At 31.8% G+C, this 26,746-nt stretch overlaps 3 protein-coding genes across 3 annotated transcripts in view; 1 reads left to right on the top strand and 2 right to left on the bottom strand.

The window, feature by feature from the left end:
* Positions 1-24,579, bottom strand: part of LOC126743575 (uncharacterized) — a 46,859-nt gene extending 22,280 nt beyond the window's left edge. The window contains exons 1-11 of the mRNA XM_050450725.1: positions 24,202-24,579; positions 23,982-24,118; positions 23,749-23,892; positions 23,664-23,693; positions 22,784-22,865; positions 22,472-22,732; positions 18,792-18,931; positions 18,135-18,731; positions 12,118-12,413; positions 4,229-4,490; positions 3,337-3,827 (exon numbers count right to left, since the gene is read on the bottom strand). Coding sequence (XP_050306682.1) covers positions 3,337-3,827; positions 4,229-4,490; positions 12,118-12,413; positions 18,135-18,731; positions 18,792-18,931; positions 22,472-22,732; positions 22,784-22,865; positions 23,664-23,693; positions 23,749-23,892; positions 23,982-24,118; positions 24,202-24,343 — 2,582 coding nt within the window. The 5' untranslated portion in view covers positions 24,344-24,579. The remainder of the gene's footprint in view (positions 1-3,336; positions 3,828-4,228; positions 4,491-12,117; positions 12,414-18,134; positions 18,732-18,791; positions 18,932-22,471; positions 22,733-22,783; positions 22,866-23,663; positions 23,694-23,748; positions 23,893-23,981; positions 24,119-24,201) is intronic.
* Positions 24,580-24,654: 75 nt separating this feature from the next.
* On the top strand, positions 24,655-26,026 carry LOC126743577 (calcium and integrin-binding protein 1-like). The gene is made up of 5 exons (XM_050450728.1): positions 24,655-25,092; positions 25,158-25,192; positions 25,246-25,493; positions 25,546-25,744; positions 25,801-26,026. Exons 1-5 carry the CDS (start codon positions 25,042-25,044, stop codon positions 25,820-25,822), a joined length of 555 nt encoding a protein of 184 aa, XP_050306685.1. The 5' UTR covers positions 24,655-25,041; the 3' UTR covers positions 25,823-26,026.
* On the bottom strand, positions 25,948-26,733 carry LOC126743578 (oligosaccharyltransferase complex subunit ostc-B). Its single transcript, XM_050450729.1, has 3 exons — positions 26,453-26,733; positions 26,304-26,377; positions 25,948-26,248 (listed from the first exon to the last, which is right to left on the bottom strand). The coding sequence occupies exons 1-3, from the start codon at positions 26,589-26,591 to the stop codon at positions 26,012-26,014; spliced, it is 450 nt and encodes a 149-aa protein (XP_050306686.1). The 5' UTR covers positions 26,592-26,733; the 3' UTR covers positions 25,948-26,011.
* Between the last annotated feature and the right edge of the window lie 13 nt (positions 26,734-26,746).

Here is a 26,746-nt window from a genome sequence, read left to right as displayed (position 1 = left end):
TTTTATCTGTTTGTTTTTTGGTATTAATTTGAAATTATTTGTGACTATTCATTTAAGATATTATCGTGTGTGTGTGTGTGTGTGTTTATATTGATAATACTGATATGGCACCTAAAAAACTTGGACGGGTCGTGTTTTACACAGCCAAAGCTGTGAAATTGTGAACAATATTATTCAGTTCATGAAAAGGGGGGCTGAAGAAGGGATTACCACTCCTTTAACAAATTACAGGTATCTACGGTAAATCAATAAGAACACACAATTCCAGTATTTTGAACATTTTCAAGAAAAAGAAGAAAACAAAAACCTGTTTAAAAAAAGAAGGGTTATAGGCTGAAATTGATTCTCAAATCGATTTTCACATAAAATAAGTCAAAAAGTTAAAAGTCTTTTCAACCAACTTTTGTTTTATTTCCTATTTTAATTTGGTGCATAAATTATACCATAAGGAAAACACACACTGAACTTTCATATTATATTTCTTATTTTATTTTATATTAGGTATAGGTATGTTATTTAGAGCAGAAACCCACTTTAAATAAAACAAAATTATTGTATCTATTAAATTATCTTCATAGGTACAAATTACTTAGAAAACAATTTTTTAGAAGAATTATACGACGTAGAATTCTTTTATTTACATGATACGTACAGGGTGTCCCAATTCTATGTAATTATTATTATTAACTTTTCTACCGAAAGTAAAGGTTGATGGTTAAAATTTTTTCTTCGTTCAAAATTAAACAGGCCAGAGTTATACAAAATAATTTCTGAAAATAAATTTCGTTTTTCCATAAAATATAGGTTAGATGAGCTTTTAGAAAAAGATGGTTATTGTGTGCTCCGTTTACCTCCGTACCATCCCGAACTAAACCCCATTGAAAAAATATGGGCTTTGGTAAAGAATTGGGTTGCAGCGCGGAATACCACGTTTAGATTGCCTGATACTGAGGCGCTGGCAAGACAAAAATTTGAGGAGGTGACAGAACAAGAGTGTTTCAATATTTGCCAACATGTAAGAAAGTTTGAGAATGAACTCATAGAAAAAGAACACGTTTTAGATGAAGCAGTGGAAAATTTAGTGTTCACTCTGTTAATACAGGCTCATCTGAGGAGAGTGAAGAGGGTTGGGAAGGTTGGGAAGTTACTTTGTTACGACTTATTTCATTTTAAAATGAAAGCGACGGGCAATATGTGCATATTTTAGAGCTAAATCATTTTTAAAATTTATAAAAAATTACTATTAAATTCGCCTTCAAAATTTTATTAAAAAAAAGATCTCCGTATAAATTTTTTTATTGTAACCCATTTCTATTTAACTATAAGCTACATCTTGATTTGATTTGTTTCTCCAAAGAATTTAGAATATTGACTCTTAGGAAATATTCAATGCTACAACGATATGAAAACTAATAAATCAAATTGATCAAATCGTGGATTATCGATTACAGAACAGGTTCCTCTAAATAGACTAAAATACCGCCATTTTCTTTGATTTTAAAGAACTTATCTAATAATTGCCTAGTTTGAAAATTTACTTTTCCAATAATAGGGTATCTAATCCTAGTCTTAAACAGAACTTTCCTAGCTTCATTAACCAAAATTAAGACTATAAAGATCTAAAATTTCACCTATAAAATCCTCTTATAAACTTTTTTTTACAATTAACTATCACTTAATAATTTTTATTGCCTAATTTGTGTAACCGCAACTGCTGGCACAAAATTTGTTTAAACTAAAAAATATTACTATCTCTTAATTTCTTAAATTAATAAATTTTACTACTGTAAATAAACGTAATCTTTTTTCTAAAATATTTATTTTTTCGCGGAAAACCTTACATGTAAAATAAATACAGATAAAAATTAAAGGTAAAAATACCTCCAAAAATGGGGGCTATTGGGATAACATCATTAAAAAATTTCCCCCTTCTACCGAATTTTCCGTTGTCACAATATGAATTGCCAAAAATTCATTTTTAAAAATAATCAAAAATCGCCCATTACCAAAAATATTTCACTCCCATGAATCTTTTTTAGTAAATCCCTATACCAAATCAATTTTCAGCACCCTTATACCCAGTTATAGGATAACCATAACCGCGATTTTTAAAGATTTTCTCCCAAATTTTCTAATTAAAATCACAAAAAAATCTAAAATTTTATAATTTTACCCAACCCTCTAAAAATGAACTTTAATAGAAAAATAGGGAATAAAAACAAAAATAAAATTTTTCAAAAATTTTCAAAAATTTCCAAAAAATTTAACAAAAAAAGGTGAATTTACCGCCATTTTGACGGGTTTAGATAATTTGCAAAAATGGCCATTTTTGCAGCAAAAAAAATGCCTTGACGATGAGACGGCATCAGAGGATGAACTAGGGTGTTCAATCCTTGAATCGGACAGCTCTGAACAGAATGACGATTTGGTGTAAATATGTTTCTACTTATTTTTTGTCTTTTTCCTACTTATGTAGATACTTTGTAAACTTGTTTATTTTTGTAAATATTGGACCTCGTATTTCACTAAACTTTTTTGTACTTATCTACCTACTTTGTAAATTGTAAATACCAATGCAAATGCAAAATTTAAGAAATTATTAGAATCTGCCTGAATATTATAAAAATATAACAATTAAATCTCAACATTTTATAAAATCCATATTTATAAAATCAACTATACCACTAGAACAGCCCGAATAAAACCCGTTCTCTCTCTTTTACCGCTTGATATGCGAAATACGTCTCGCTGCAGCGCTGACGTAGGTGTACCAAACTAGGTTAATTTGTACTCTATCTGACGATGCCTAGTACAGACGTAACACGTGTAATCCTTTGACCTTATACTCAATATATTTGAGAAACGTGACTTGTAGTTTGATTTATTACTATTTAATTTAAACCCATCTCTTTGAGGAAAAATAGACTATTTCTTCCAGTTCTTTCTTTCAGTTGTTATTCCCTTTAGACTTTATATGTATTTTACCATCTTAATGTAAAAATTATCCTATTTTAGATTATAATACATATTGTAAGAATAGTACTTGATTGAATAAATAAATAAATTATATTTACCAAAGTTTCATTGATCGAAGAGCTTTTTACGGTATAAAAAATGATGTACTAATTATTAAACACATATGAATAATCATAGGAGAGAAAATGCAGCATGCAAGAAAAATAATTGAAACTTGCTCAACCTGTATAACGAAAACTTTTTTTTTAATTTATATTTTATCCTGCATTTTAAATTACATTGGCTTTTTTTAACCACTAAATGTATTAATTATATTATGACTCGATAGAAACATAATAGGGCTATAGTTGCCTCACTTACCTGGAAAGCAACGACAAAGCATTTTGGAACATCCTGGGCACGATTTTCCTCAGATACTCCATAATAGTCTTGTTCGTATTCGATTCGTCCACATTCGCCGTGCTATGTTGAACAACCTTATTAAAACCCAACTGGCATAAGGTGGACTTATCGACCGTCAAGTCTGTCACGATGGTGCTGCCGTTATGGACCCAATGCACGATCGGCTCGAGGATTTTCGCGAAACGTTTTTTATAATTCCGATCGCCGTCCGCCAAAGGTTCAATAGCTCTGAGCCTTAAAAGTTTGGTGGTCGTTTCCAGTACCCCCAGTACTTCAACTTTGACCTGGCGCGAATTACCGTCCTGCGAGGTCGTACCCAGCGATATTACGCCCAGTTCCACTCGGATGTTTGGTCCTCCTAGTTTCCTCATGTGAGTTTGTAGGGCCAAAGAGCAAATGCTACGCAACCAAGTGTACATTCCTTTAATGTACAGATTGTCTACTTTTACCTGAAATTTAGAAAAAAATATTTAATCTCTGGCATCTAAAGTAAACAAACTTTTAGACTTTTTAATTAATTTAACTCGACACGTGTTTCGGCTAACGATATTAGCATCTTCGGGGGAAAATTAAAACAGTTAATAAAGTAAGTAAAATAAAGAGGAATATAATTTTGATTATGTAATTATTTTCCTACCATTCTTCAATAAATGAATAGAATTGCGTGAAATGCTTTTAATACCCCTTTAAATTGTGTTGTCACCGATTCTTTAATATTAGTAACACGTAAACTTAATTCAGCTTCAGTTTTACTTAATTCATCGCTTATTATCGCAAATGTTTTTAAATCTCTAAGTGGTTTTAGTAAAAAGAACAAACAAGTTTGCATTACCTATAGTATTAAGCTTACCCATTGAACGACATTTTGAATATTCGTCTGACAAGACCAATGGTACAAAAGCTTCAATATAACCAAAGGAGGATGTGGAGACCCTTCGAATATCGACCCGCTAAATACAGAGACGAATTTCTGAGGGCAACATTCGGAAATCCACACGTAGCCTCCGGAATATGGAAATTTGGACACGTCACTGTACATGCCCAACTTCAGCTGATTCGCAGGATGAGTAGTGCATCTCTGTTCGGACTTCACTAGGCCTTGTTGAATCAACCTAAATTAAAAAAAAAAAAAAAACGGTTGGGATATAGATCTGTAGTTTGTAATAAAAAAGAAGACAAACATATATTTAGCTCACGTATGTAATATCTGTAACTTAATATAAATTTAATATTTAATGAAATGCAAGTATAATTGAAAATTTTATTTGCGCTGAAGTTTTCTACGCATATTTTGAAAAATTTCATTGTTACTAAATAATTTAGGTAAGGGCAAATATACAGGGTGCCTCCGATTAAGTCGGCACTATTGGTATCTTTGTTAATATTTAAGATACAGGGTCGGTTAAATTAGCAAACTAGTAGGATTTTTTCTGTTGATTAACATGGTGAAAACAGAAAAAAAATTGGACATCGCGTTTTCGAAAAAATGTAAAAAATGTACTTTTGTTAAATGGAATCCCCTGTATATTTTTACATAAATCAAAAGATAATAATTTTCTTAATAAAAAAGTTTATTTACACTAATAGCCTAAACCTAAAAATAACAAAATTATAGCGATATTAATAATTTTGTCAAATTTAGGCAAGTTGGCTCTGAAATAAATAACATCAAGTAAAACTACTAATTAATAATAAAGGAGCAAAAACATCGCCATCTTCTTCAATACATTTCTGAGCACACTTAAGCATACGTCTTGTAGCTTTTAAGATTGATCTTCCATCTATTGATCCAATTATTTGCCTAATATGTGTTTGAAGCTCATCAACGGTTTCTGTATTTTTTTTATACATTTTTTATGTAACCCCAAAAATAAAAATCTAGAGGGGTTAGGTCTGGTGACCTAGGTGGCCAACGAATCGGGCCACGTGTCGCAATCCATTTATCGTCAAACAGTCTATTAAGTAATATTCTTACATCATTTAGTTGATGGGAGGTGCTCCATCCTGTTGAAAATAGATTTGTTGCCGTCCCTCCAAGTTAACATTATCCAAATAATCTTCCAGCGCTCCAGATAATATGAGTTGAACATATCTCCTTCCAGTCAAAATGCCATCATAAAACACAGGTCCTATTACTTGGCTTCCTATTAAGCCGCACCAAACGTTTATACTAAATTGATTTTGAGGATTTCTGGGATCAGTAAGGAAAAGATTTTCTTGGGACCAATAGTGTACATTTTTACGGTTAAACATACCTTTGTTTGAAAAATTAGCTTCGTCGCTCCAAATTATACGGTTTAAAATATTATCATTAGCTTCATATGCATTACGTAACCAGTTGCAAAAAGCAAGTCTTCTTTCGTTATCGCCAGGCAACAATGTTTGTACTGGTCGACACTTATATGGCACAAATTTGTGTTTCTTTAAGACCCGCCAAATTGTTACTAAGCTCACACCGTAAGCTCTTGCTAAATTTCTAGTTGAGTTTTCCATATGAGCTTCAAAATATGCCATAATAGAAATTTCAACATCCTCGCTTACTATAAATTGGTTCCTTCTTCTAGTTCTTTTAAACACGTTTTCGTTACTTCTAAATTTTCTGTAGAGAATTAAAAAGTATCTACGGTTTGGCAAGTTACGAGTCTGGAATCTTTGGCGGTACTCTTCTAGCGCTCTGTTACTATTTTTTCGACATACAAGGTAACATTCTAACATATCACATTTTTCAATATGCGTAAAAGGCATTTTACTAATTTACATTTTACAAAAATCACAAACTTTGCTAACATGTAACTGTCAGTATTTCTTTATTTAATAAAATCTCTACGGCTACTGTCATTTTATTATTCAAAAAATGATTTATTTGTTTTGCTCTCAAAAAGTTCAAGGCCACTTTTTGCTAAATTTGACAAAATTATTAATATCGCTATAACTTTGTTATTTTTAGGTTTAGGCTATTAGTGTAAATAAACTTTTTTATTTAAAAAATTATTATCTTTTGATTTATGTAAAAACATACAGGGGATTCCATTTAACAAAAGTACATTTTTCACATTTTCTCGAAAACGCGATGTTCAATTTTTTTTCTGTTTTCACCATTTTAATCAACAGAAAAAATCCTACTAGTTTGCTAATTTAACCGACCCTGTATCTTAAACATTAACAAAGATACCAATAGTGCCGACTTAATCGGAGGCACCCTGTATAGAACATAAAGGAAAATACTTGGTATCACGTTACTAACTACAGTTTTTTTTGACGATTAGCTTTTGGTTTTGTTTTTTTTTAATATTCTTTAATTAAAGGTTTCTGTGGTTACTAATATAACGGCTCATATTAACGATAATTTTCTCCTTTATTTTCTTAAAATGAGCAGCTATAAAAATTTCTGCCCTTGTGCTACTTTCTTCTTTTTGCATTTAAACCCTTAATTTTCTATGTAATTAATTTGTATAATATAGAGTCAATCACAAACTAAAAAAATTATTCATGCAGAGGTGTGTTTTGATATCCTTACCTTATCAAGGTCTTCTCTGTAAATACTTAACCTTTGTTATTCTTATTTTTTTCTACCCTTTCTTTCTTTTCCTTCTATGATCTTTTTGGCAGAGATAATTAATGTACGTTCGCTGCTTAATAAATTGGACTCTTTTCAGGATCATGTTCATAACTTCTTCGGATTTAGTTTGACAAATTAAAGGAGAAAAATACTATTTACAAGCGATCCACACCTTATTAAGAAAATGAAACGATGATATCGATAAAGCTGGAAAAGTCGAATTCTCTTTTATACAGTGCATTTTTTTTATCTCGGGTCATAGGGTTTTACGTGTAATATTTTCAACCCCATGTTAGAACCTGTTCTATTTAATCAATAGGATTGAAACTTGGAACAAGTGAAGTTTAAGTTAACAGACTTTAAAAAATCCCATTATTTTGCAAAAAAAATTGCGAGAAACCTATTTAAAATACGTTTTTCTGATGAAAAAGTTTGCTTTTTCTGCACCTCGTAACCTTCATTACCTTTACACTTCAAAGCAGGTAGACAAATATCTGACAGTGACACAAAATAATTTTTAAATTGCTCTATTGAAATTGTTCAAAAACTCTTTAAAATGTCGATTTACACTACGGAGGAACGTATTGAGATGGTTTCAAACTACATTAAAGGAATGTCGGCGCAAGAAGTGGTAGAATATTTTGCCGTGTCTTATCCTAACCGTCCCGTGCCGTTTAGATCAACGGTTTCATGAAAAATTTATTACGATTGGATGCATCGCCAGTTCTCACTTAAAACGAAAAAGAACCGAAACTGTAGTAGACGAAGAATTTAAAATGGAGGTATGCTTGGCCGTTGAAGAAAATCCAATAAATAGTCTTACTCAGTTTGCTGAAGTTACCGGAAAAAGTAGGAGTAGTTGCTATAAGGCAATCAGAAAAGAAAAATACACATCTTTTAATGAAATGTTCAAGAACTCTTGCCTAATGATTATTTTCTTAGAATGCAGTTTTATGAACAGTGGATGGGACGATTTAACAACGACCCCACAATTACAAACAAAATACTATTTTCAGACGAAAGTACTTTCTGTACAAATGGTACAGTCAACAAACAAAATACTCGAATATGGGCGCGAGAAAATCCTCACGTCATCCAGGAAACGCATACCCAAACAAGACAGAAACTTAACGTGTGGACAGGAATTCTTGGAGATCGAATAATTGGACCATTTTTCATAGAGGGTAGCCTGAATACTGCAAAATATTTAGAATTACTTCAGGTGCAGGTCATTCCCGGCATTAGGAAACGCTGTTCAAAATGGCCGCATAATTTTTCAACATGAACTGTTACCGAGTTTTTGAATGCTTGTTTGGACGTTTTGGGCCATCTAAATGGCCGGCGCGAAGCCCCGATCTTTCGCCTTTAGATAACTTTTATTGGGGCTATCTATCATCGAAAGTGTTTGATATTGTTAGAGGCAGACCCAACAATATCGAAGAACTTCGTAATAGAATTATCGAGGCTTCGCGTACCATTACTCCCCGGCAGCTCCTAAATGTTAAAAGACATTTCTACAACTGTCTGGGCTTTTGTTTGGCTCAATTTGGAGGTCACTTTGAACCATTTATTTGAAAGGTTTTATTTGTTTATTGTTCATTTTTGAAAATATATTTTTGAGATTTTGAGGAAATTATTTTGTATCACTGTCAGATGTTTGTCTACCTGCTTTGAAGTGTAAAGGTAATGAAGGTTACGAGGTGCAGAAAAAGTAAACTTTTTCATCAGAAAAACGTATTTTAAATAGGTTTCTCGCAAATTTTTTTGTAAAATAATGGGATTTTTTAAAGTCTATTAACTTAAACTTCACTTGTTCCAAGTTTCAATCCTATCGATTAAATAGAACAGGTTCTGACATGGGGTTGAACATATTACACGTAAAACCCTATGACCCGAGATAAAAAAATGCACTGTATATCCGTACTTCAGTCTGAAAATTAGAAGAAAATGGGAATGAAGTGATGTTTTTCAGGTTAACCTGGTTCAGGTTCTGTCAACGCCTTTTATATCCACGTCAGGAATTAAGCAACGCGAATTTTTAGGAACCATCTTCGGGATTAGCAGTCGGGTCAAAAAAATTAAGGAAATTGAGTTTTTCATCGCGAAAACGGTATGAATGAACAAGAGGAGATATTATATGGTAAACAAACATGATTACAGTCCGCAAACGCGGGTATTTAAGGTGAAAACAGGGGAACAAGTGTCGACCACACGTGCCCAAGAAAACCGGGCTTTTCGAGAAAACTATGGGAAACTGTAACATAGTTTATCATGCTTATTGCACAACAAGTCATATCCCTTCTTTTAGGAGGCCTTTCTATGGTATGTACGCTTTAGAACTAGTATAAATAGAGATGTAAACAGTGTATATAAAATTAAAGATGAAAAACTATCGGTTCTAGGCATTCAGTGTTCCTCCTAAGAATAACGAGGACTGAAAATAACGAAGACCAGGGATCACAATACAGTTGACAAAGAACTTAGAAATCTAACCTATACTGGGTACCACCCAATCTAGAATCCTTTTTAAGTTGATTAATCTAGGTATGTTTATAATTACAAGCCACCTATACTGCCCTGCTAAGGCAAGTTGTCCTAACTGAAAAAAATGCTTTTTAAAGTTAAGACGGTTTTGCACGTAAATGGCAATAATGTTTAGGCTTACTAAACGAGAAAATGCTATGATGTGTATTTGACATACCCGAAATAGTACTATTCATTTTGGCCTAACTGCAAAAACTGCAAGGATTCTGAACTGAAGAAAAAGTCCTATCTGTACATATAGGATATATTTCTTTAGCAAAATAACTGATATCTTAAGGTTCAATGTCTTACCTGCTTGACAAAGGACAAATCTGCCTAGCATGACCATTATTTTTATGGTTGACAGACTTCCCGCCAAAATGATTGTACATAACCCTAAATTAACACTTGTGTCTTTATTGAGTAACAAATAATTTTTTTACTTTTACTGATTATACTTCAAAGCAGAAGCTATAGAAACTTAATGACGCGTTTATTAAAAAAAAAATTCAAATAAATTTTGAAAGAGGTTGTAAATTTTTATATTATAAAGAAAAATTTTGTGATGAACTTAAGCAGTTGGACAGTATATTTTTGGCTAAGTTTTGCAAATATGAGCTAACCACGCCAAAACAAAGAAATGCTCTTAAGGGAATTAATTTAATTAGAAAAAATAATTTAATCAGTAAATTTAAGGATCATATACCACCAAACAGGCTTTTATTTTGGGAAAATCTACCGATTTCAATAATTGATGATTCTGGCGACATGAACTGAAAATGAATAATTTTAAAAATTACAGGGTGTTTGGTGCATCATTTGGCAAATTTAATTGGCTGAAAAAATATCTTCTTCTTTAAGTTTTTAATTCAATTTAGCAAATAATGAACCCAACACCCTGTATATGTACCTTGTCATCTATTTTTGTTTAAGTTGTTTTAGGCTCTAGAGTTGCTATTATTTGTTTTTCACTTGTGATATGTGAGCTTAGGATTTTGTATTTTTCTGTAGTTTAAATTGCCCTAACTACAAATATTTTGGAGAATAAAGAGAGTTAATAAACCTAACCCAAAATTGACGTATAGTGTTATTTTTTTACCATATGTTTCAGAAAAAAAAATATTCGGATTAAATAAGTAAAAAAAGTGCATACAAATACATTCAAAACTACTATTTAGCAATTAGGACAACTTGCCTAAGCAGGGCAGTATAACCTATAGGTAAATAAAATTAAAATACACATCACTTTCACAGATAAATTATACATTCTGGAATTAAATATTAACGGTGCAAAGCTTTCTGGTAAAATACTGCCTGGGCTACCCCATATTTCTATAAAATAAAAACAAAAGTTTGTAACTTCGTTTTAGATTCAAGATTTATCATCAACATTTTTTTTTCTAGCCTGAACAGCCTCTAACTTAGTTGTTGTTAGAATGCTGAGGAAATGGCTTTTAAATCCACATTTTTTTTTCAATCCCGTACTGTTTTATGGATTAATAGATGTTATTATTATAATTATTATTATTCAATAAATTCTAGTTGCGATCCTATAGGTTTGAAATCTTGAGTTTAGTTGTGGGATGGGATCGAAGGAATAAAAACAAACGTCACTTTATGTACTGGCCAACGTTTCGCAATAATTTTATTGCTTCATCAGGGCCCTAAGGTAACAAAAAAGACACAATAAAAAAGGATCATTATACATAAACAAAATTTAACTTTTTGGGGCTATGTTGATGCCACCAAAAAAGAAAAAAAACAGAAAAACAAAAAAAAAAAACAATAAAATCTTAGATTTGAAATAAAAAAATTACACAACACCCTACTGCTTTAGCTGAGCACAAAATGAATACAGGACACAATTTTAATTTTGGCAAGACTACAATTATGGGCCAACAGCAGCTTTTTAAAAAGAGACTTCTAGCCGAAATGATAAACATAAAAAAACATAATAATGCGGTAAATAAAAGAACGGATATAGACAATCTAAGTTCCTCTTATTTTAATCTAATAGATCAAATCAAAATGTAAACTTTTGGGACTGTTTTGGTTCTTATCACTAAAAAGAATGCGTCTATTGTGTTCTCGCATACCCGGTTTTCTGGCTAGATGCTAAATTATTATTGTACACCGTAGAATCAATTTTAGAGCAACTGTCTGTGATACAACCCATCAATTTAAACCGTTTTTGTTAAAAAAACAATATTTTATATATTCTATGTTACCTGTGTTCCTGTAAACATGATTTTTTATGACAAGCAAAATCACACTGTTATGTAAGCAATTTTATCATTTTTTTTTGTTGTGTAATGTAATTTTTTTATTTCAAATCTAAGATTTTGTTGTTTTTTTTTTTTTTTTTTTTTGTTTTTCTGTTTTTTTTTCTTTTTTGGTGGCATCAACATAGCCCCAAAAAGTTAAATTTTGTTTATGTATAATGATCCTTTTTTATTGTGTCTTTTTTGTTACTTTAGGGCCCTGATGAAGCAATAAAATTATTGCGAAACGTTGGCCAGTACATAAAGTGACGTTTGTTTTTATTCCTTCGATCCCATCCCACAACTAAACTCAAGATTATTATTATTATTGGGAAAAAATAACAGTAAAAATGTTAAGTCAGTTAAAATAATTATAAAGCATTTTCAACTACTTACCACTCAGTAAACTTTGCTGGAACGCACATCAAAACAGACTTGACCTTCGAATCCAGTTTGGCACGGTCTGAATTAACGTTTTCTACTCTGAGCTGTGGTCGAGCCACCACCACCAACGACGGGAAAGTTTTCCCTTGAAGTTTATTGAAAGACACCTCTTTACTGTCCGGCAGAGGTCTTCCATCGTCCGCTGTTAAATCCACCACGGCTTTCGGTTTAATATTTGTTCCGGTTAGTAGACCGCCCTCTACGCTACTTTCGGTCGGTTTGGGCAAAGAAGTGGAAGCGGTTACGGTCTAAATTAATTAAAAACATGTCTATTAAACGTGTTAATTAAAATAATGCCGAGGCTTAACAAACAACAACCAACATGTTGAACAAATAGCCAATACTAGCAGTGGAGTCATAGATCAAGGTAAAATAAAACTGTCACAGTGTCCCTCCACTTCTTTATTTTACATAATTCTGGTTTATAAATTCTAACATTTTTCGGACACACACTAAAATCAACTGAACTTTAAAATTGGCACAAGTTACGCAAACTAAACATATCTTGAGATCATTTGTTATCAGCTCCCCCAGAACCAAAATCAGGAGTCTGTCAGATAGTTTGCTCGAGTGAGAATGCATTTTTCATTGTACAGGCTGGAAGAAGATTTTCTACAAGTATCAATGAACATTGTAGGGAGATTCAGAAGAGCAAGAACCGAAATATCCTAACAACTTGTATAAATGGAGTCATACGTCGATCATAAAAATTATGTAAATGTGGCAGTAAAAGCAGAAAAAAAGGCATATTATCCTCATGAAATTAACAAGTGTCGAGGACCACATAAAACTAAGGACTTTTGGAAAAAATCTCTAATTGGAAAGTCAATAACAATGCACCTGCAGAAATTCCTCCCAATCTAAGGGAGCCAACACTTGTTAATAATCATTTTCTGAATAATGTGCCTTAATTAGAGTTTGATCCAGATAATTTGGATACATTTCGTAATTCCTCAATCGATGGGTAGCCGTTTCATTTTAAACTAGTCTCTGAAAATGAAGTTTATAAAACAATAAACAGTATTAAAAGTAACGCTGTCGCCTCCTTATAGTAGAATAACATATTTATTTATTTACAAAGGAAATAAACACATTTTTTTTTGTATCAATGTAGGAAATGAAAAATTTTCAGGAACACAGGCCTAATTTGTGGTCTAGTAAAATTTTTCGTTTCATTCTAATAGATTCATTATTTAATTGAGATAATATGGAAAATAAGAATCACATTAATTATTGCTAAAATATCTATAGTTAGTACTATGAATTATATTATAACTTTTAAGTTGTGTCTATAAATTGGATTGTGTATTTGTGAAAATTTCCGTAATATATTGTATTGTATTGTATTGTATCTAAAGTGAACAATCCAAGCAATATTAATGAATTAAGACCAATTAGTATTTTGCCAACTTTATCTAAACTAATTGAGAAAATTGTAAAAGGTCAATTCAAATTCAAATTCAAATTTATTAATCATTTTGGTTATATTATAACAAACTTTTTAACTTAATTACACTCAATAATAATAGTTCAGTCATTTTTGTTTTTAACATACACCTAGATGTTGTAACATCTGTTTGTTATGAGAAATCACAAAATTTTGGTAATAATATAAAATATAACTAACCATAATCTACAACTAAACAAAAATTCTCCAATAAAGCTTCCCTTCCCAAAACTATTTTAAAAAAATTTAATTTATCTATATTTGAATAAATAAATTTTCTACAGACCTTACTAAAGTTTTTAATATTATTTATATTTTTTACGCTGTTTGGTAAGATGTTATAAAATTTCGGGGACAAGTATCCTAAAAATCGTTGCCCTATAGCTTTTTTATGTTTGGTACTTTTAGGTGTCTGTTTATATTATTTCTGGTTGTGTAGGAATGACTAACATAATTCTTGATTTTTTCTGATTTATGTGTATAAATGCATGTTGACAATATGTAAATTGAGCGTATATTAAAAATTTCTTCAGAATATAACTGTTGTGTAGGAAATCTTCTTTGTTTTTTGTATATAACTTTTAAAATAAAGTTTTGTACTACATTAAGTTGTTTTAAACAATTCTTGTATAGACCTCCCCAGACCATCCCCCCATACCTTAACAACGACTCAACCAAGGATTTATAAATTAAAATTAGTAATTTTTCATTTAAAATATTTCTCAAAATATGATATCGATAAATAAGTTTACGGATGTTTTGTGTTAATTTTAGAATGTGTTGGTCCCATTTTAAATGTTTATCCACAATGATACCCAGATATTTAGTAAATGAAACTTCCTTGATATCAATTGATTCAAGTCTAATTTGTTGAAAGCTGGGGCGATTAGCAGCTGTTATAGAAAATGCAATATAGTTTGTTTTTTGACTATTGAGACTTAATTTAAAAGAATCCAGCCAGTTCTTGACAAGTTCTGCAGTTTTTTTTGTGTCTCCCCAAGAAATTCCGTGAAACACCGCAACCGTGTCATCTGCATATGATATCAGTGACCCATCATGAATTTTAAGATTGGTAAGAGCGTTAATATAAGTTATAAAAAGTATAGGTCCAATAAATGTTCCTTGTGGAATTCAAATTTTTATATAAGATGGTTCACTAATCTCATTATTTATTTTTAAAGACTGTTTTCTGTCCCCCAAGTAACTTTCAAAGACCCTTGACACTCGACCTCTAATACCATAAGGTCTTAAAGTATCTAGCAAAAGCTCATGCGGTACAGTGTCAAAGGCCCTTGCTAGATCCAGAAACACTGCCAAACACTTTCTATCACCATCAAAAGCCTGATTCACTCGCTTTGTTAATTCGCGAATGAAATCAAACTGATTTTGTGTTAATATGTTTTTTTTTTTGTAAATAGTCAATAAGTCTATCTTTCAAACATTTTTCGAAGAGCTTGGAAAAATTATTGATCACACTTATAGGACGATAGTTACCTATTTCACATTTATCACCTGATTTATATATTGGAGTGATTATTGATACTTTAAATTGAGTAGGTACTGTTCCTGTTTTAAATATTAGGTTGATAATGTGAACCAATGGTTCAATAAGGTAAATATGAAATTTTTTTATAAATTTTGAGCTAATAGTATCTATCCCAGGCGCGGAATTGTTTTTTAACGAAAAAATATGTTTAATTATTTCATTCCTATTAGTTGGTTTTAGAAACATTGAAGATACACTGTTATGATTAATTTTGAATTGTTTTTTTGGTTTTTTTATTTGGTTCTGCATATTTACTCCTACGTCTATAAAATACTGATTACAAAAGTTTGCCATGTCTTTGTTATTTGAAAATTCTTTGTTATTATTTTTTTTTATTATGTCATTTCCTTTAGTAGTAAAATGAGTTTCTGTATGTTTTATATTGTTGTTCTTTTTCCAAACTATAATTTTTATTCAATTTTCTTTTCATTTTGTCCCTATTTTTTATTGAACATACAATTGCTGGATTATTTATTAAGCAGAAACATTATCCCAAAATTCAATCTGGCTTTAAAACCAAATTATAGCTGTACGACAGCTCTTCTAAAAATAACAATAGATATTGCTCTGGATACTGAACAATGTTGTCCCTCTGTTTTGATAGATAGGACAAAAGCCTTTGATACTCTCAATACAGAACTCTTAATGGCAAAACTAAGGCACTACAATATTGACGCAAATGGGCGGTTTAAAAGCTAACTTCAAAACAGGCAACAGGCAATAAAGCTGACTGAGCTGAAATTTGTGGCTGACTTAATTCATAAAGTAATTTACTGCATGTATCACACGTCTGCAGATGATTTACAAATTTATCTGCCATCATTGGTTAGTTGCCTGCCTGAAGCCTTAGATTTAATTAATGCTGACTTACAGAGAAACTCTAATTGGGCTGACAAAAACTAACTTTTTATTAATTCTGGTAAAACACAAGCAATCCTGTTCTCAAAAAAGGAAAGTACCTTGAATAATTGGGGGGAATTTAACGGTGTATCAAAAGTTGTGGTTCACTCATGTGTTAAACCTTTTTTAAGTATTATTAAATATCATTGATGCCTAAGAAAAAAGTAGGCTTTTGGAACAAAATGATCTAATATTATATTATTTATGAGCTTAGAACTTTGAGAAACCGAAATGAAATGTAATGATATAAAATTAAAACTAACTGGTCTAATAGGACAATGCGTTTGGCATAGAAGCGTTGGAGGAATTAAGCTATTCGGGTATTGTTTAAACTGAGATATAAATGGAGACCACGCACACAAGTTTTTTGAGTGCAGTTATAAGAGAAGAAAGAGGGTTTTTGTTAATTTAATAAAACTCATTTGGTCTTAAAAAATTAATAACTTTGTTATTGTAGTCCTTCTAATTGATCAACCCCAAATACATATATACTGCATATTATTCCTTGCAGAAATATTTCCGAAACGACTCCCTCAATTAATTAATAGGTTTGAATGCATGTATGATGCTTTGTTTTTTGTAGTTTTGTTCAAATGTTTTTTGTGTTATTTGATAAAATGTGCATCCCAAAAGTTATGTCTAAATTCATTTAAAATTCGGGGATGTGTTCGAAAAAAAAACGCTCGGACCCGTCGATTTTTATTTCAAGTTGCGCATTTTTGTACGTGAAGTTTGTATATACAGGCTTGCTCAAAAATAAATTACGACCATCAACTTCATTTTTTCAAATGAAAGCAGCTTTTTTTATTTCATCATGTTGGGACCACTATTATTTTTACTGTATGTGGATTACTTGAGTTCATTGAAACTACAGGGCAAGGTGGTTCAGTTTGCTGATGATACCACCATACTATGGAGCCATAAAAATTCTGATTATATTAAGATGTATCCTTGAAGACCTTCAGATTTTATCAGGGTGGGGTTTAATGTAAGTAAGACGTCTATTATGGGGTTTAAGTGCGATGTCAGGTCAGAATAAAGAGTGCTGCAAGTTCCTAGGAATTACCATTGATGGTCGCCTTCGGTTTGAAGATCATATTTTACATTTAGCTGGGAAATTATCTTCTAGATGTTTTGCAGTAAGAATGGCAAAACAAGAGCTGGGAGGGGTGGTTCCACGTTCAGTGTACTATTCACTTATTGAATCTCATATTCGGTATGGCTTGCCTTTTTGGGGTTTAACCAATAAGGGGCTTCTTAACATTGTCTTTGTTATTCAAAAAAAAAGCAGTTAGACACCTGTATTCTGCTAAGTTAAGAGATTCTTGCAAACCCCTCTTCATTTCTGAAAAAATCCTAACTCTTTTCTCACTCTTTATCTTAGAAACAGCTACTCTTATTCACAAAATTCCCAAACTATCCTCTGACACTGGCCATTTTACTCGTCATGTAAATGATGTTCCCCTACCTATTCCTACGTCTTTCCTTACCAAAAACTCATTAATTTACATAATTAAAAAAATTTACAATCATGTTCCTCTATGTGTTAGACATATATCGGATGTTAAGAAATTTAAAAGAGAATTAAAAGCGCTTTTATTGGCTAAGGCATATTATAACCTGGATGACTTTTTTAATGATAGGTTTTAACCTTGGACATGTTGAAAGCTTTTTTTTTTCCTTTTTTCTTCTCTAGTTTTGTCAACAAGTTTACCTTTATTTAGTATTTGATTGTTTTATTTAGTTATCTTTAATTCAAGTATGTTCAAAAAGTTTAGTCTTCTTGTGTTTAAATTTGTTCATTGTTTTGTCAATTTTTGAAATTGTATTTTTGTTTTGTTTTTTAGCTTGTAGGATGCTTGTACACAAGATTATTCTTACATAATATAGCACATTTTCTTTTTTTCTTTCATCTTTGAATGGAATTCTATGTATGTTTCATCCATCAATAAATGTGCTTTGTGTACTGACTAACTTAGAAATAAACATAGATTAGAAATTAAGAATTAAGAGATACACACAACATTAGTTTGTTAGTTACAAGTAAAACTACTTTTTGACTTTGACAATACTTACACTTCCTCTAGACCTAGTTGCTGGTGGCGCCACAGGAGGCGGCGGAGTAACAGCCGGTCGTTTAGTTCCGGCAGATCTAGTGGCAACAGCCACTGCACTCGCCCCCGACCTAGTTGCCACGGGCGTAATGGCCGCAGCCGCCCTAGCAGTTACAGGAGCAGCAGATCTAGTGCCGACCGGAGGCGTAGCGGCTGCGGCGGCCGATCTAGTTGCAACCGTCGCATTAGCAGCCGATCTAGTTCCCACAGATGAAGCAACTGCCGATCTAGTTCCCACAGGTGAAGCAACTGCGGATCTAGTTGCGACCGGTGTGGCCGCGGCCGATCTGGTTGCAACCGGTGTAGCTGCTGCTGCCGATCTTGTTGCTACGGGGGTAGCAGCAGTTGATCTTGTCGCTACCGGTGTCAAAGTAGCGGTTCTAGTGGCTACCGGGGAAGAAGCGGCCGATCTTGTGGCCACTGGGGTAGCAGAGGCGGTAGATCTAGTCGCGGTTTGTGGTGTCGCTTTCCCTCTCATCGTCCTGGAGGTTCGGTTTACTGGAGTGGTCGGAACTGATGTGGTCACTGGGGGAGGTGGAGCTTGCAAGTTTTTTGCCACCTGAATAGGAGAGATTTGTGATCTGAATGTCCTTTGAGGTATACAGTGAAAGAAGTTTACCTGGATTTTGGATATTTTGGTTTGATTGGTGGGGTTAGCCATTTGATAACCCAGCACTTGATAGCCAGGTTGTGGGCTCGCCACCATGCTGTTTATTACTATTGGTGGTGGGGGTGGGGTGTTCTGGGAAGCTTTTACAGCTAAAGAAGGATATATTGTTTTTAATGGACATTCGGAAAGCAAATGGTATTTACATAATAGAAACGTTTTATTCAAGAACCAACATATGTAGATTTCAATAAAAATACATTAAATATTTGACCTGACAAGTAAATGATTTAATTCTTTCCATTTTTACATTTACTATTACTCGTAGATCAATATTTTATGAGGGTGTCAAAATATCTAACCACTTGCAGAGCAATATGAGTTTTATGAATCATGAGCTTTTTTACGGTGAAATTTTTGAATCTATGCATGTCAAAGTCAAAGTCAAAAAAGTTTATTAACAAAAAAATAGTTATAAATATAATTAGCTACATGAGAAAATAAAATTGACAATTTTTGGTAAAAGGAACTGCTTCGCGATTATATAAAACCGATAGCGCAATTTGCGTGAAACAGGCCTTGAAAACATTATAAATAAACACAAAAAAAAATCCTAATTAACCTAAAAAAGAACAAAACTAAAACTAAAAAGGGTAGAAACAAAAAATGGCAAGGCAATTTGGCTGGCATGCGACGGAAGGTAACAAGAATAGACAAAAAAGAACCACAAAGGAAAGATTGGACAGGCCAGCTTATCTTTGGTCTTAGTTGATTTTGCAGTTTATACTACTATGTATCTACTACTAGTCATACTACTAGGCATATCGTTGGGAGTCGAGAAGAATTTGCTTAACCTTGGTGTAAAATTTATTAAATGACAAATCTTTAATATCATTTGGCAAGTTATTCCACATTGTAACTCCGACAACCGAAAATGACTTGTGGAAGTTACTTGTTCTATGTTGAGGTATCCTAAAATTTCCAACATTACGAGTATTGTGTAAATGCGAGAGAGTAGTAAATAACTTATTTAAATAAGGGGGTTGACCCGACTTTATTATTTTATATATAAAGGCATATATGTGTAATTTTCTTCTCCTTTCCATATTTAAAATAGAATTTATGTTTAAATAAGGTGTGATATGCTCCCGATAGGCAGCGCTATAAGAAAATCTTTTACAGCTATTTTGCAATTTTTGTATAGATCTAGAAAGCTCAGATGTTATAGAATTAGAATATACGATATCACCGTAGTCGAGTAAGGAGAGAATGAGGCTATTGCAGAGATAATATTTGGTTTTACTCTTTAAGACATTTTTAAATCTGTACAGATTTCTAAGACGCATATAGCCTATATTTAATTTGTTCTTAATCTTCTTGTGTCTTAAAACAAAAGTTAGAATCTAAAGTCAACCCTAATATTTTCACTTCATTGACAACTGGAATTTTTTCTCCATTAATCTCAATATTTATACTTTCATATAAGTGTCTCCGAATTCCTGACTTACAGCCATATAAAATGATGTTAGATTTAGCAGGGTTAATTTTTAAGTTATGCTCATTGGAAAAATTAACTATGTTAGTATATCCGATTTAATTTTTTGCTCAGAAATATTAAAATTAAAAAAATTTAATGGCATGTATATTTGAGAATCATCAGCATATTGTTGTAATTTACAATGTTCAATACAGTTAGGCATATCCGCAACATAAATCGAAAATAAAAGAGGTCCCAATATGGAGCCCTGAGGAACACCAACTTCCAAGTCAAGATACCCTGAGTGCTCCAAACTTCCATTGTTGGCATGTGTCCAAATCTATAGCCTTTCTAAATGTTTACTAAATTTTACTCATTTTATATTTTGTATTTGTCTGAAACAATTTTATGTTGTACAATAAAACATATTTTGACTTTGACTGGAGTTGAAAAATAAACATACACTATTAAACAAATGAAGTGGTAATGCAGAAAATTGATGGAAAAGTTGATTTTCTCGTTTTGATATTGCCTTGTCAGTCTAAGATATTATAAAGAATGCTAATAAAATGATATTTAACATTAGATTACAAATGGATTAAATACCTCAATAAAACACCAGGACTACCTAATGAGGAAAACTATATTTTGATTTAAATTAAACTGAAACAATCTGGACAAACTTAAATATGATTACTATAAAAAACAAATATCGGAAAATTAAAATAATATGACAATGGTAAACTTCTGTGATGAGTATTACATAAATGTCGAAACGAAGTTAGTTAAGTCCCTAATAGCACCATAAACATCAAATCAACTAATAGTAATAGTTTGAACTACATTTGAAGCCTGTATCTGAAGCTGAGATCATTACTCATATATTTTCCTTGAAGACCAATAGTTCTCCAGAAAACTGTCCACCCTTGGTATACAATAAATCCAATGAAAAGTTCCATCTCATTTTAAGGCTTCAGTTATCACCCCAATACATAAATCAAGACCTGCACACAAAATCTCTAGAGTCAGTGAAAAAATCTAAGTCTCAGTGAAAAAGATATTTTATCAAAAGATCATTATGGCTTCTTGGAGTGTAGTAGTAATATCACAAATGCACAAATTTAAATAAAAGTGACAAAGCAATTGTTGTGTTTATTGACTTAGCCAAGGTGTTCGACACAGCACCTCATAAAAAAACTCTTGAATATCTAAGTATACTACAGAATTAGAGGAATCATGTGTGATATTTTTTATAGTTATTTATTAGACCAAACCCAAAGCACCAAAATAAACCAGAAACAATAAAAGTTGGCATACCACAAAGCACCATTCTTGGACCCATCCTCTTCATAATATATATTAATTCCTTGCTTAATATAAAGTTTGAGGGTGAAGCTCCCTCCTATACTAATGATACATCATTAATATTAAAAGAATGGACATGGAAAGAAACAAAAGAAACAGTAAAATCTGGGTTTACCAAAGTGAAAGAATGGCTTACTCACTTTACTAAACAATTTCTAAATCTTCAAAAGATGTCTCAGTATGAAGCTTATGCTAAAAATAAATGGACCAACTTTTGGTTGTATATGGATTAATAAAATAGATTCAATGCAATCAAATAAAATTACTTGGTGGATTAAAATCTTAGGTGTGCAATCCATACCAGTGGTGTAACATTAAAAAATCATAACTTAGTGTATAGATTGTATATACTCGAGAAATTCTACATACAAACTTAGCAATTGTCATATAGAAATTATTTTTATTGTGTTATGGTATAGTTATGTAGATTTGTATAAATAAAACTAAATTAAGGCTGCTTCTCTGAGGAGATAGAAAATAATAACCCCTTTCATTAATAGTAGTTTAGTCAGAACAGATTTATTATGAAATGCATTTGTTTCACTTTAATTTCAAAGTTAAGAATTTATTTAATTGTTGCAGAATGGATGTTTTACACATACATATATTTAGTTATCTAGGTGCCATAAGAAATTTAAACAACTATAAGAATTTAGAATTAATTAAGTGTTGTATTGTGTTAAGAATTCCATAATATATTATTGATTTGTTTTTTCAAGAACTGTATGATGATGAAACATTATATATTGTTTACATTGGCTATAATATGCAGACTTACTGTAAAACTACAAATGATAATATTTTAGTCCAAAAAAATCATAAAACAAATAATTATTATTATTATTCTTACCTTGTATAGTCTTATGCACATGTTCAGACACTTCAATGATAGTAGTAAGCTCCCCCTTAAATATCACCTCTCCTTTACAAGACTTAATCAGTTCATCCAACTTATTTTGCAACTCTTTCTCCTCATCTTGCAATTTCTGGTTTCTCTCTTTCTGACATGGTTCCAGTTCCTCGACCCAACATTCCAATTCCAAATTATTTTCCACAGAATGGTTTGTAATGTTTGGAGTTTTAATGCTTTTTAACACCAACACTTCTCTGTCTATAAGGGATACATTTAGTATTTTGTCAGTTTTTAAAGTTTGTACTTTACCATTTCCATCTGAAGACTTTCTGTGGGTTAATTTGTATTTTTTCTTTGGAGTAGGTGGTGGTACAACTGGAACTGTGACTGGCTAACATAAGAAAAAGATTATTTTCATAATCAGGAACTGCTTTAAACAGTATTAAAAACTAGTCTCAAAGGTTGGTTGAAATTAAGGATAAAAATCTGCCTTATATAGGAGTAGAGATTATTTGTCTGAAAAAAGTAAATTTCAAATTTATAATGCCTTCTTTCTCACACATTTTAGGTACCTCTTGCCAGTATGGGGTATGTGCGGTGAAGTTAATTTTAATAAGGCTCAAATTTTGCAAAATAAAATTTTGAAAATTTTGTTTAATTTTGATTGGCTTACAAGTTCTAATACAATTTATTCAAATTTATGTTTAAACAAATTAAAAGTGATATTGGAGATAGAACAATGTAAACTTGTATATAAAATTATAAACAACAGACAAAAAAGTAACATAAATATTATGTTTTACCATAATGTACATAATCATCAAACAAGATCACTAAATAATGTTTATCAAGTTTCTACAAGAACTAACATAGGTTTAAGAAATCCAATTACAGATGCAATTAAAACATTTAATAGTTTACCTCATTGTATAAAAGATATAAATAACTATAGATTTTTTGTTAAAAAATTAAAAGATTTAAAAAATGTTAATTAATTTATGTATAAAAAATTATAAGCAACATTGCAACATTTGTTTACTATAGATAATTAATTACTGTTTTGTTATTCTCAGGGCCAGTGTTTTCAAACACTGATTGGAGAAATTGTTAAAACTCGTTATACATTGTATTATTGTGGTTAAATAAATTGTTTCAAAAAAAAATAAAAATCTTAAATCAAGTTACTTACCTCTTCTTTTATGTCCCCTTTATAGACATACTACAAAAAAGAATATATGTTTTAAAATATATATTTAAATAATAATTTAACTTACATCATCATCAGGTATTTCAACGGCATCATCTTCGTCTTCTAATAATATTTGCATTTGCTTTAATGCTTCTTTACTTGCAGCCCTTCGAGATTGATGTCTAGGTTTAATTATGGGATCTGGATCTTTCTCTTTTTTTTTAACAACCTTTTCAATTAAAACACACTTGTCAGTTTTGGTGCTTTAACACCATTGTTGCACTTTATGTTATTGTTATATGATGAAGAGCTACTTACATTATGTTTAATGAAAATTGTAGGGACAGCATCTAGCTGTACACTTTTTTTACCATTCTTTCCTATGATAATCTGGCCTGTCTCAAAATGGTCACTGCAAACCCTTATTGAAGTTGTCGTGTCAACAACAAAATCATCTAAAAGTGAAAAAACTATGTACTTTTGTCTAATAACTTTATGGAGATGAGGTAAGTATAATCAACATGGTCGTGGGCCCTACCAAAGTTTGCTTCAATAGCCCTAATCCATCGTCGTCGAATTTTCTCTTTCGGGGGTATCTTCTGATAAATCACGTCAGTTCCGCAGGTTTTTTCAGATCCGTTTCGGCAATTTGGGACCACACAGCATCCCTTTTTTGTCATGTTGCCTTATTATTTGGCTTAAGTAGAAAAATTAATTTTTACCGAAGGGGCTCGTAGGTAGATCCATAACAGGGAGATAGGAAGTGTGAAAGAACACAATAGGGGTTATAAAGTAGTTTTTCGGGAAGTTATATCCCTATAATATATTAATTCTTAAAAAAGTAAAATTTTATTCCTTATTATAATAGTAAATATAGGAAAACGTCAACAATGTCAACACAAACCAAACATGCCGCAAGGTTGACAGATGTCAACGTCCGTCACTGTCACTTTTGACATATGTACATTGTACGAGGTACAAGCAAATGTCAACAGTTCAAACGACCAATACAGCTTTTACAATATGTATAAAATTAAAATGGTTTTAATTTAATTTCTATACCATAATAGGTTACACATTATATAGATCGAGTTAATTAATCGGTGTGGGGGGCGGCTGTAGTAACTCACCGTCGCAGCGCTGGGCTGTAGCTCTTGATGGAAGAGAAAGAAGGAGACGGCTGTACCTACCACTTCAAGTTAAATACCTGATTGGTTAACATTGATTGACATATAGTGGTCCCGCCCTCTCGAAAAAAAAATACAAAAATACTTATTATAATTGAACAAGATTAATTCAATTTTCTTGTAGTATGCTGAATAAACGTGTCATAAACCGTTAAATCAAAAGATAATTTATACCTTTATCCTTTGTTCTCATGGGTCAAGCAAAGAGTCAGCTCACTAATGAGGAACTACAAGACTATCAGGTAGAGGCATTTTATTTAACTAAAAACATCCATTATATTATTATTTATTGTTAAATTCCTTTCAGGACCTGACGTATTTTACTAAAAAAGAGGTTCTTTTGTAAGTAGTGAATCATTTTAGATTCTATTAAATAACACTTTGTACTTTTTTAGTGCGCATCAAAAGTTTAAAGCCTTGGCCCCAGAGAAGGTGGGCCATAACAAAAATGCCAAACTGCCCATGGCCAAAATACTGTTGTACCCTGAATTGAGCGTTAATCCGTTTGGGGAAAGAATTTGCAAAGTGTTCAGCTCAAGTCAAGATGGTGATTGCACCTTCGAAGACTTCTTGGACATGATGTCAGTATTTTCCGAGGCAGCTCCAAAGTCTGTAAAGGCGGAGCATGCATTTAGGATATTTGGTAATAATCTTCTGTTTTTTTTAATTAAGGTTCTTATAACAATTTTTTGAAGACTTTGATGGAGATGATATGCTAGGTGTCTCTGACTTGAGGCAAGTTATAAGCTCTCTAACTGGAGAGAATAAATTGAATGAATCTGATCTCAATATGCTGGTGCAAAATATTCTGGAAGAAGCCGATTTGGATGATGATGGAGCTCTTTCATTTGCAGAATTCGAACATATTATTGATAGATCTTCTGATTTTTTAAAGTGAGTAAACTTGCCACCGCAATCATTGTTATATAATTTGATTATTTCAATTTTAGCTCATTCCGAATAAGGCTATAAATGAAGAACCTGACATAATACTTAACATAATTTAGAATCTCTGCACTTTCTTTAAAAAAGACTTTTTATGTGATATTTATGTTCTTGTAATAGTTTTTAGGTGCCAAAGAATTAAATGTCTTGCATTTACTGTGTAGAAAAGTGTTTTAATTAAAATTCACAAATGTATTTTTAAGTTTTACTTTAAACCTAATTCTGTAAATATCCAGGAAGTTTCATTTTCATGAACACCCATGTTGTAAGGAACGATACCAACACACAAATATGACCAATAGCAGTCATAAGGAATCTATTTAGTTTTGGCATTGTGGGGCTATGCACATTATCTAAGATGATAAATCCTAGGCCTCCAAGGGTAAATAGGAAACTTGATGCAAGACCCTCCATGATGTATTGTCCATTTACCCTATAAGGCATAAATGCCACCTAAAACAAAAGATATAATTTAAATATAACTATGAATTATATGCATTATACTTACTGGTCTGGAATGTCCATGTTCATCAGTCGTTGAACCAACACTGGGTGGTTCAACAATCACATCATAAATAATGCCTGAAAAAAATTATTATAAACATATTCTTTCAAATTATATTATTGGTGCAAAGATGTCTCTAGAAGATTACTTACCTCCAGTTACCAAAAAATATGAAAATAGGACCATAGTAAATACCGTCATTGGGGCCGGCTGTCTGAGCCATGAGGGCTTTTTAAGCTTTATTTGGGGCACTTCTAGAACTTGAAAGGGAAACGTGAAGAACTGCTCCATTGTTTAAGTATGCTTCTTTACAAAAAAACCGATTTTTTTACTTTATCAGAGAAAGTTTTGTTTATTGTAACCTAACCTAAAAACTCGTTAACGTTGACAAGACACGTCAAATCGCGTGGGAGGAGCCTATTGCCAATGTCACTCGTCTGTCAAAA

This window comes from Anthonomus grandis, chromosome 13 (genome assembly GCF_022605725.1).
Source record: "Anthonomus grandis grandis chromosome 13, icAntGran1.3, whole genome shotgun sequence".
In the NCBI taxonomy this organism is placed as follows: Eukaryota; Metazoa; Arthropoda; class Insecta; order Coleoptera; family Curculionidae; genus Anthonomus; species Anthonomus grandis.
The sequence above is the reverse complement of the archived record's forward strand: the minus strand, read 5'-3'. Positions and strand labels throughout refer to the sequence as shown.

Bases quoted from the DNA above. Each gene is read 5' to 3' on its own strand.
- LOC126743577 (XM_050450728.1), top strand. From the start codon at position 25,042: ATGGGTCAAGCAAAGAGTCAGCTCACTAATGAGGAACTACAAGACTAT. The intron at 25,193-25,245 runs GTAAGTAGTGAA...GTACTTTTTTAG, and splicing joins ACTAAAAAAGAGGTTCTTTT to TGCGCATCAAAAGTTTAAAG. The intron at 25,745-25,800 runs GTGAGTAAACTT...TTTCAATTTTAG, and splicing joins AGATCTTCTGATTTTTTAAA to CTCATTCCGAATAAGGCTAT.
- LOC126743578 (XM_050450729.1), bottom strand. From the start codon at position 26,591: ATGGAGCAGTTCTTCACGTTTCCCTTTCAAGTTCTAGAAGTGCCCCAA. The intron at 26,378-26,452 runs GTAAGTAATCTT...AATTTTTTTCAG, and splicing joins ATATTTTTTGGTAACTGGAG to GCATTATTTATGATGTGATT. The intron at 26,249-26,303 runs GTAAGTATAATG...CTTTTGTTTTAG, and splicing joins AACATGGACATTCCAGACCA to GTGGCATTTATGCCTTATAG.